The following is a 10943-nucleotide window of genomic DNA, read 5'->3' as shown; positions in this document are numbered from 1 at the left end:
TCTGTGGATGCAGGACAAAGTGCAGTTAGCCTTCCTGACTGCGTCCTCACATTGTCAGCCCATGTTCATCTTGGAATCAATAGTGACTCCAAGACCCTTTTCTGCCTCTGTGCTGACGAGAAGGGAGTTCCCCAGCCTGTAGGTATGCTGCTGGTTCTTCCTCCCCAGGTGCATCACCTTGCACTTGTCTGCATTGAAACCCATCCTGTTCTCATTTGCCCACCTCTGTAACCTGTCCAGATCTAGCTGTAGCCTGTAGCCTCTTCTAGTGTGCTCACTTCTCCCCACATCTTAGTGTCATCCGCAAACTCGAACAAGGTGCTTTTCACCCCCTTGTGCAATTTGCCAATGAAGATATTGAACAGTGTGGGCCCGAGGACTGAGCCCTGGTGGACCCCACTGCCCACATCTCTCCAGGTCGAAAACTGGCTGGGAGGGCCACACTGTCACTCTCTGGGTACAGCCCTCCCAGCCAATTTGCAATCCCATTTGACTGTGTAGTCGTCGACACCACACACGCCTAATTTTTTAATGAGAATGGGGTGAGAGACAGTGTCAAAGGCCTTCCTAAAGTCCAGGAAGACTACATCCACCGCGACACCTGCGTCCAAGGCTTTTGTGACTTGGTCATAGGCAACCAGGTTGGTCTGACAGGACCTCCCTCTAATGGACCCATGTTGGTTGCCCCTAAGCATAAACTCCCCTGCTGGCCCCTCGCAGATGTGCTCCTGGATAATTTTCTCAAAGAGCTTCCCCAGGACCGAGGTAAGACTAACCAGCCTATAGTTTCCTGGGTCCCCTTTCCTCCCTTTTTTGAAAAAGAGGAGCACATTGGCCCTTTTCCAGTCATCAGGCACCTCACCAGAGCACCACAAGTGCTCGTAAAGCCGTGCCAGGGGTCCTGCAATGACCTCTGCCAATTCCCTAAGCACTCTAGGGTTGAGACAGTCAGGACCTGCTGATTTGAACACGTCTAGTCCCTCCAAAAGTTCCCTGACTAGGTCCTCACTGACCCTGGGCCTGGCTGCGCCTCCCCTGGGACTGTCAGGGATCCCGGCAGGGGTGGGGGGGGATGTCCCTGTCTGCTCAGAAAAATGGAAGTAAAGAATCTGTTAAAGAGATTAGCTTTGTCATCTGGTGCTACCACCAGATTACCAAGCATGTCCTGCAGAGGCCCCACATTATTTGGTACCTTCTTTTTCCCCCCTATGTATTTGAAAGAGGACTTCTTGTTATCTTTGATCCGGGTTGCTAATCGCAGTTGCATCTCTGCCTTAGCCTTCCTAACAGACCACCTACAATCTCGAGCCAAGGAGATATAATCCTCCTTGGTGATGGCTCTTCCCTTCAATTCGGTGTATGCCTCCTTTTTGGCTTTGAGGCATTTGTGGATGCTTTTGGTGAACCATGGAGGGTTTTGAGCACTCTTGCCCCCTTTGATCCGCATGGGGATCGTCACACTTTGGGCTAGCCTAAAGAAATACAGAGTATCAAATACTTCTGTTTTTCTTTGGGCCTTCACAGCCTCCTCCTGCTTATCCTCCATGGTAGGATAAGACAGTTATCTACAGGAAATACATTATGAAAACAGGACTTGCATTAAGGGCAGCATCCAGCATACAAATTCAGCTATGTTCAAGAACTACTTAAAAATTCTATCCCATCTGAAAGACAACAAGAAAAAACTGGAGAATCTCCAGGAAACCGATAAAAAATAAAATGAATATCAGATTCACTTGTTTAAAAAAAAAGGTTAGACAACAAAACAGGAAAAAACCAGGAGAGAACATTTGAGTGCAAGTGAGAAGTTTATTTTGCTTTTTCCAGTAGCCTTTCAGAGATGCATGCTTTCAGAAGAGCAGCCTCCATCAACAAGTCTTAAAGATACTTGCCCCAGCTGACAACTCAGGCTGCTTGCAGATGTTTAACACCCTCCCTCCCAACCCCCCTCCAAAAAATTTGCTTTACCAGAAGCAGCAGCACATTACTTTGACCTGGCTCTGCTGCATCTGTATAGATCAGGAACTTCAGCAGACTTGTTGGCACTTTTATCTAAAGCTGAGTCAATCAGCTATTAGATTAAAGCACCTAAAAAGTCCTACTAAAGTGCCCAATCTATACAGATGTCAGGCAAGCTGGCTCCAACTAATGCACTGCCTCTTCTGGGCATGCGCTGTGCTTGGCACAGGGGTGCACCAAGTTTATATTGAAGCACCACTTTAAAAAAAAAAAATGTAATGTCTGTAAGCAGCTTTAGTTTCTACTTTTGGGGCCACATGGTAGAAGAACTCTCTTGTAATGGATTGGTAGTAGATAAGCTTTTTGCATGAGAAGCCAAGGGTTTTGACTCCAATACAATAGGGCTGTGCGAAGCTTCAGTCGCTGATTTGATTCAGAGGAGATTCAGCCCAATTTGGTGGCCGAATCTCTGAATCCGAATCAAATCAGGAGACCCTTTAATCTCTCCGAATAGAATCGGAACCCTCTGAATCATGTCGGAGAGATTTGGAGAGTTTCGACAATTTGGCCAGCAGACACAACTTTATGTTTTTTCTACGTACCTCAAGGTACCAGGCGCGGCTCTTGAACGATGAGATGGTAGGCCGGATGGAATGTCCCATGGGAGCACAGAGGCAGACCCCCCAGGCACTCAGTGGCAGACCCAGGAGTGGACCAGAACTTCTGGTCCACTTCCAGGGCTGCCGCCAAGTGTGCGGGAATGCACCCTCCACCCTCCCGTGGGACACTCCATCCCCCCTACCATCTCAGCATGCACCTGGTACCTCAAGGTACATAGAAAAAAACATATAAAGCTGTGCCTATGGCCAAATCCTCTGAATCAGAATCAAATCTTCGATTTGGCTGAATCTGAATCAGGACAGTGATCCTAATCAGCGAATCAAACCACTGTCCCCCGAATCAGGCTGAATTCGAATCGAATACTGCCCACTTCACACACTTCTACTATATAATCAAAAAGGCTACCTGGGAGCAAGCTAAAGTCTATTCATTTTCATCCATCACCAAATGTCAGCCTAAGTCAAACTACCACAGGTGATTATGTAAAAGGAAGAAATTGTTCAACTGGATTTGCAGATGCCAGATGGTGTTTATGATGTTGGTAGTAAGAAAAAAATCCTGTAAACCAAGCACATTTTATGTGGAATCTCTGGGGAAAACAAATACATAACTCCTTATGTCATTTTCAAAAATCACTTTTCCCATGAGCAGAAATTTGAATCTGAGTTTTGTAGTGTACTTTGGCCAGTTTAAAAAAAGATCGATTTTAATATTATTTATGTCACGTAACAATGGTATATCACACACATCACACAACAACAGAAAGTAGTTTCGTTACCACAGTAATTTAGTACATAAAACAGCTCTAGTCAATGAAATTAACAAAAATTCTAGTGTTCTGCACTTGCTGTAGGACTTGCACATTCTAAAAATATTCAACAAAAAAAATGTCAAAAGCTGCAAATGTAGATTCAGTTAAAGATCTAACAGAAGATGATAATCTACAGCACATTCTACAAATTACCAGGTTTAGACAACAAGCGGGATATTCGCTTGATCAACATGCAAAATTAAGGTCACTATGGCCATGTCCAGATGTGCATGGACATCTGGTTCGCTGGGGATAACCAGTGGCAGCGCACCTTGTGCCACAGTTAGCTGTTCCTGGGAAACTAGGGTTGCCAAATCTGACTGAAGTTATTCCAGGAGATTTTTTTCTCCCAACATGACGCAATGTCATTAATAGGAGTATACTGATAAAGATTTTTTGGGCTGATACTGATGGCCAATTTTTAACAAGCTGTACTGATACCAATCTGGTTACCGATATGCAGCCCAGCAGCTCAGAAAGCAGAGTCTGGCTGGAAAGTCTGTTGTGGGGGAAGGGGGGAGGGAAGGGGCATGCAGATTGAGGTCCCTGCAGTGAGGGAGGGAGTGGGCTGGGGCAAGCGCTGCACAGCTGGGTCAGAGCATGGAGTGCAGCCATAAGCAGCTCATCTGGGGGGCGTGAGGAGGGAGTGATGGCTCCCACCACTATGCAAACCTGGGGAGGGCATGGGGGGCATGTGCTCCCAGATCTGCCTGCAGGGCGAGGGCAGGCTGCTGCTGGGGACTGGGGCCAGTGCCAGGCTCTTTCCAGCAGAGGGCTGGGCCAGGCTGCACTGGGAGGGGCTCTATTGGGCGGGGAGGCTGGGGCCTGTTGCAGCACCACTGCTGGCTGCCTGCCCCGAGTACAGCCCCAGCCCAACCCCCCTACCAGGAAGAGTCTGGAGCCACCCCCAGCAACAGCAGCAGCCCACCCTCGCCCCAGCACCCCTCATGGGGCGTGTGTAGCAGCAGAAGCTTCCCCCCACCCCGCAACCCTTAGGCGAGGCACTTGCAGCTCCGCCCTGTGCTCTGCCCCGGCTGTGCAGCACCTGCCCTGGCCTCACTCCCTCCCTCACCACTGAGGCCTTGATTTGTCCCCCCCTGCCATGCCCCTTCCCTCACAACAGACTTACCGGCCAGACCTGGATGCTCTCCATGCTGCCAGGCTGTGCTCCTGACCTCCTGCATGCCGCACTGTGGTTGTGCACATGCACAGGGCATTTATTGGCTGTTCAATCCGTTCACAATATCCATCTCCTGGATTGCTTTCAATAGTCACCAGGAGATTGATGCCGATTCCAGTAGACTCCCAGCCAATCTGGGAGGGTTGGCAACCCTACAGGAAACACCTGCACCATGCACACTCTGGTGTGCAGCAAGTTACCATGGGTGGAGTAGAGGAGGCTGGAGCCAGCACTGGGCTGGCCCCAGAAACCTTACCTGGAGTCCTGAGGGCCTCCCAGCGCTGATCCTGTTGCATGAAGTCTGGCCAGCACTGGAATGCAGCTCCAGCTGGCCAGGCTCCAACTTTGGGTGGCGCATGCTCCCACCATGTGCGCCAATCTGCTTTTTTTTTTTCCTGTGATTTTTTTTGACCCCTGGATATCCAGGGGTCAAAAAAACCTTCCATGCTGCTCCCTTGCAGCATGGAGAACTGAACGTGTGGTATGTGGTGCCGTATGACTGCGGCCAATATGGCTATCAGTACGCCACAGACATTGGATACCAGTCAAAAACCCAATAACATTGGGCACTTGAGTCATCAAAAAAATACTTGATCAGCTGATGAGTCAAATATTGTCAAATAACGGTAAAATATTTTAAGCATAAATTAATTACAACAGTGAAGAGAGAGACTTCAATCTTCAGTTAAGTTAGATACTTTGACTTAAAAAAAAGTTAGTTAATGGTTGTTGCAAAATTCTAAAAAATAGTAAAGAATTGTTATAACAATCCATGTTAGGCAAGTGGGAATGTGAATGACATTAAAGACTGAACAATTCTTCTTTTTCTTGACTTTAATCCTAAAACCTCAGGCCTGAACTGTTGCCAACAAAACTTAAACAGAAACAAAACAAACTTAGCAGTAGGAGTGTGCAAAATGGGCTGTATTCTATTTGGATTTGGCCCAAATCAGGGACAGTGATTTGATTTGTTGATTCGGATCACTGTCCCCGATTCAATTCAGCTGAATCCAAATCTGAAGATTCAATGCTAATTCAGAGAATCAATGATTCAGCCATAGACACAGCTTTAAATATTTTTTCTACATACCTCAAGGTACCAGGCGCAGCTCGTGAATGCTGCGATACTGGGGCAGATGGAGCATCCCACAGGAGCATGTGGGAACCCCCCATGAGCTCAGCGGTGAACCCAGAAATGGACTGGAAGTACTTCCGATCCACTTCCGGGTCTGCTGCTGAGCACGTGGGGGGAGGAGGGGGCCACATCCCCCCTGGCTCACCATCGGCTGTGGGAGGACGCCAGGTCCCCCCGCCAAACCCAGGAGGCACCCAGTTGCCAAGCTGGGGGAGCACAGGGGGCCCCCTAGTGCACTCCCTGGCAGACCCAGAAGTAGACCAGAAGTACTTCTGCTCCATTTCCAGGTCTGCTGCCAAGCACGCTGGGGAGCGCCCCCCCCACTTCTGTGGGATGCTTCACCTGTCCCAGCATCTTAGCATTCACGAGCCGTCTGGTACCTTGAGGTATGTAGAAAAAACATCTAAAGCTGTGTCTATGTCCAAATCATCAAATCTTTCCGAATCAATTTGGAGAGTTCCAATTCGATTCAGAGAGATTAAAGGGTCTCCTGATTTGATCTGGATTCAGAGATTCGGCCACCAAATCGAATCAGGGACCAAAGCTTCGCACAGCTCTACTTAGCAGCTATAAAAGACATAGTCAGTTTTTAAAATTTAGTTATGCAAAGCAGGGAATAGGCTAACTCTTCAGGCATTTTGTGTTTGCATTTGGAGATGCCTGCAGTCACAGCAGACAGCCATCAGGGGAAGGGTTGTTTTTATTTTATGCTGCTTAGTTTTTTATTTTTACTATGCTGCTGATACAGTCTCCTGACCCTGCTAACAGATGACGCTATGATACTACAAAAAAAGGTACGCCACCACATATACAAGGGCATTCTTGGCTTTATAGAATATTTGACAATTTTTGACCGGGGTCAAATAATAGGCAGTCAACTGACATGATTTGACTGGTCAATCAGCTAGCTTGCCAACCCTAGTTCAGAGTGAACTGGGTATCTTTCCAAGGTGCTGTGCTGAGCTGGGTAGATATACCCCATCAACCCATATTTCTAATTAGGTTTAACTAATCACATCCATCACAAAAGGTTTCTCAGGTGCATATTCCAAACCCACAGAATTTTCACTGAAGTCAAACATACCCCCATGCAGATATTAGAGTCAGGAGTCAAGTGCTTAGGGGAATGAGTTTTAAACTATTACAGGGTACAGTTTGTGCATTGTATTTAAGCTGCAGTTTTTAAGGAAGGTTATACTTTTTTTCTCATTTAAATGAATGAGAGCTGGAAGTGAGTACTCGATGTTGTTCATTATTCTTTAAACAACAAAATTTTTAAAAATTAGCCTGCCTTTTGCCAGCATAGAAAAGGGCAAGTTGTTTGCCTGGAAGATATTCAGATACTAGTGATGGACAAGTATATACAACATTAGATCTGGCCAGTTACAGAGAATGGATCTGAAGTCTGCTGAAGTAGTAGAGCAGGAACAGAAGTAACTTCTGGAGCCTGCCACCAGAATGTAGGAAATGATGGCTGTAGTGCCAGTCATTTTCAAAAGAGATGGTAATGGATTTCATCTCACATGGATTTATCTACACTGCAGTATCCAACCACTTCACAGTCTTTAAATACATTTTTCCTCATGGCACTGTCTGAAGGCCCCAATTATGGATGGGGGTCATGGTGGTAGAGGCAACCATAATTTTTCAGAAGTTGCACAGAATTGATTCGATCTTTGCAGGTTAGTCTAAGATGTGTGGATGGAGCCAACAAGTGAACAGACATTCACTTCTAATTCCAGAAATGCAGCCCATGTCTGCAGGGGCGCAGACCAGAAGCTAGGAGGGTGTTAGATCACACGTCCCCACCTTGGCTGCAGCAGACAAGCATGAGCTAAGGCTAGTCCACCCATGCTGTGAGGAAGGGTTGCAGAAGATGTGCAAAGCATCCTGGGATGCTGGTGGACTGTCAATTAACTGGAATCTGGAGGGGGGATCTGGGACAGAAGTTCAATAAACCAATTTAACTTAAATCTGTTAAATCTGATATTACATCCATCCAGGTTTATCTTAAACTGGTTTCAGCCATTTTGAAAGTGATTTATGTGCAGTGAACTTCTGTTGTGTTACAAATTTGAACCAGTTTCTGATCACTTATATGGTTTGTGTGTAACTTCTGTCCCTAGCCTATCAGATCACCTTTCAGTTGACTTGACTTTTCTTTTTCTTACAAGGTTTTAGATTGCTGAGTACCATGAAAAGAAAAAACAACTATGAGGTTCTCCCCCCCACCACATTTTAAATTACTTTTCTTAAATCTGAGGATACTTGATTGATGTATATCCCAGGAGTATATTTTTTCCTGAAGTATTTTAAGATTCAGGTCAAAACTACTGAAGATGATCCATATATTGAAGTATTACTATAATTATTGTTAAAACTATTTATCAAAATTCACAACTAAAATGTTTCTGCAGTTGTCTGCTCAGAAACTTTATTTAGCTCAAAAAAATCAAATCCATGTTATTTTAATACTGATGTTCTTTTAGAACTCACCTACACAGTGTTAATAATAGCCATGTTTTTCTTACTTTCTATCTATTTCTTTTCCTGTGTTTAAAGATTAAGGTTAAAAAGAATACTGCCTACTTTTTAGCATTCTTATAACAACTGTATGAAAACAGAACAAATAAAATAGGTTATTCTTAGGTAGACAGTCACTATTACAATAATATAACAAAACTGTGAAACAGGAGGAAGCAAGTGGTAATAAAACTTTGAAAGAGTAAAACCAAATAATTGCTATTTAAATATGAAAAACTGTGTCAACGAAACCCCTTCCCACAAAAAAACCCCACAACCCTTCTTACCACTCATCAGTGAAGTCCAGTTTTATTGTACTTGTAGTTGTTCCTTCTGTACTGTAGTGCAAACTTAAAACTGGTTCACCTGTTCCTGTGCGTGGCTTTTCACACTCTGTAACAAGGTTAATAAGGTTTGAATAGTGTCAGTATTTAACATAGAATGTGTATATTTGTGTAGATAGTTCTATCATTCATTTAACAAAACCAAACATGGTTGGCTCCAGTAAAATCTATTCAGAAGTCACATACAGCCCAAACAGAAGTTAAACATTTCATACTGATCACACCAAATCCACACTTTGCAAAGGTTAGGGTTCAGCCCATAATTAACTATTTATATTCACGCCAACTAATGAGGGATATGCTCTCCTTAGATAAAACTATGAGAGTCTCACTGACATGCATAGGAGCCATAAACACAAAGTAATAATTTGGTCCTCTGTGAAGAGAATCAATGTATATGTAATGCACAAACAGCAGGAATTAACAATATACATTTTCAGCAGTGGTAGTCAACATCTAACTGAAGTGAAAACATATTTCAGAAAGATTGTGGGTGACATTCAGTACTCTGGACAAATGTGACCCATTCCATTTCTTTTGTGTTATGAATGGAAACCAGACAAATGTCCTGAACTTACAAATGCCCTTACAGAGTTTTGTCAAGTCAGATGAGGGACACAAAACTTTGTTTTACATGGTAAAAGTGGATGGGGAAAGAACTTTCAAACTTCAGCAACAGGAGAAATCCACATTGGGAAAGAACAAACAGCAGACCACAGGAGTTCTGAACTTTGATGAATAGAATTAACAGATCATGGGGCAATGGTGGACTGGACTCAATGACAAACATCATCACATTCTTTCCTGAAGGATGTTCACGGCCAGTAGGTCCATCTATACCACAGTCCTCCTCACCAAAAACACTTAAGATTGCAATTGTCAATGTCTGCTACTAAAGGTCAGAGTGATTAGTATCAGATACAAACTTGCTTGAAAGCTGCGGTTTTTTTTCTCTGGATCCAGCCCAAGAGGAGAATTCTGGATTTCTACACCCCAAATGCATCTTATCAATAGTCCACCTGAGGCCTGGTTATACCATACACATATCTTGATATAATTTACATCCGTTTGTAAATTACTAATGTAAGTTATGCCAGGATTAGGAACAGAGAGGCATGCAGCTCTCCCAGGGTAGCTGTAAGCAACAGGGGGCACAATACCACCTAGTGGCAAAACACAGTAGTAGCTTGTCTATCTTTGGCATACGGCTATTGAGGAATGACAGCAGACATCAACTTAAACCAGTGTTACTTACACCAGTTGAATTTTACCCAATTCTTTTGGTAATGTCACACCAAATAAGTAAAGTTATTCCAGTTTTATGACCTGCCTTGCTTGTCTGCTCCTTTCTACATCAGTAATGCTGATTATACTGGTATAAGCATGCCTGTTCAGGCCCTGACTCTACCCTTGCATAAAAAAGGAAATTTTAGTCATGATTTGCTATTGATATAGTGTTCATATGCTATTTCTTAAGTATCAATGTGCTGTTCCCTACTGTTGGTACTGAAGTTTCAAAAAAAAAACAAAAAACCCCCCAAAAACCCCCATCTTCCTCACAAAAAGCATTTTTGCTTGATCTTGTTATGAAACCATAACCGTAAGTCTCTAACTTTATAAGTTATTTCCATAACGTACAAGACTCACAATAAATGTTAAATTTTGCCCACTGAAGTAAATTACATTTCTCTATATAATTATAGCATCAAACTGTGTCTTCACAGTGCCACTGCAAAATCTAAAAGAATAGCTAAGCTTATCTGACAGAAAAATTCCAGTTTTAAAACACATCTCTCTCCCCTAATAAAGACAACAAAATGAAAAACAAATGGAAGGAAAATGGACATGATTAAATATGCCATTTTAAAAGTATTCTCCAGATCAAAAGTCCTCTTTTAAGACAAAGATTCATAGTTTCATAGTTTCTAGGGTCGGAAGGGACCTGAGAAGATCATCTAGTCCGACCCCCTGCCATGGCAGGAAAGAGTACTGGGGTTAAACGACCCCAGCAAGGTGTTCATCTAACCTCATCTTAAAAACCCCCAGGGTAGGAGCCTGCACCACCTCCCTTGGAAGTTGGTTCCAGACCCTAGCCGCCCTGACTGTGAAATAGCGCCTCCTGATGTCTAACCTAAATCTACCCTCTGCTAGCTTGTGACTGTTGTTCCTGGTCACTCCTGGCTGTGCTCGGGGGAACAGTGACTCCCCCAATGCCTTCTGATTCCCCCCTGACTAGTTTGTAACAGGCCACAAGATCCCCCCTCAGCCTTCTCTTGTGAAGGCTGAACAGGTTCAGGTCCCATAGTCTCTCCTCATAAGGCCTGCCCTGCAGTCCCCTGATCATGCGAGTGGCCCTCCTCTGGACCCTCT

General features: G+C 44.3%; 1 protein-coding gene across 1 annotated transcript in view; it reads right to left on the bottom strand.

Annotated features, from left to right (window-relative positions):
* DCAF6 (DDB1 and CUL4 associated factor 6) overlaps positions 1-10943 on the bottom strand; it is a gene marked incomplete at its 5' end in the record, with an annotated part of 184359 nt that overhangs the window by 48542 nt on the left and 124874 nt on the right. The window contains one exon of the mRNA XM_019523908.1: positions 8517-8622. Coding sequence (XP_019379453.1) covers positions 8517-8622 — 106 coding nt within the window. The remainder of the gene's footprint in view (positions 1-8516; positions 8623-10943) is intronic.

The sequence above is a fragment of the Gavialis gangeticus genome, unplaced genomic scaffold (genome assembly GCF_001723915.1).
Source record: "Gavialis gangeticus isolate Ggan-Ray unplaced genomic scaffold, GavGan_comp1, whole genome shotgun sequence".
NCBI classification, from domain to species: Eukaryota; Metazoa; Chordata; order Crocodylia; family Gavialidae; genus Gavialis; species Gavialis gangeticus.
Note: the sequence above shows the minus strand (reverse complement) of the source record. Positions and strands in the feature narration are given on the sequence as shown.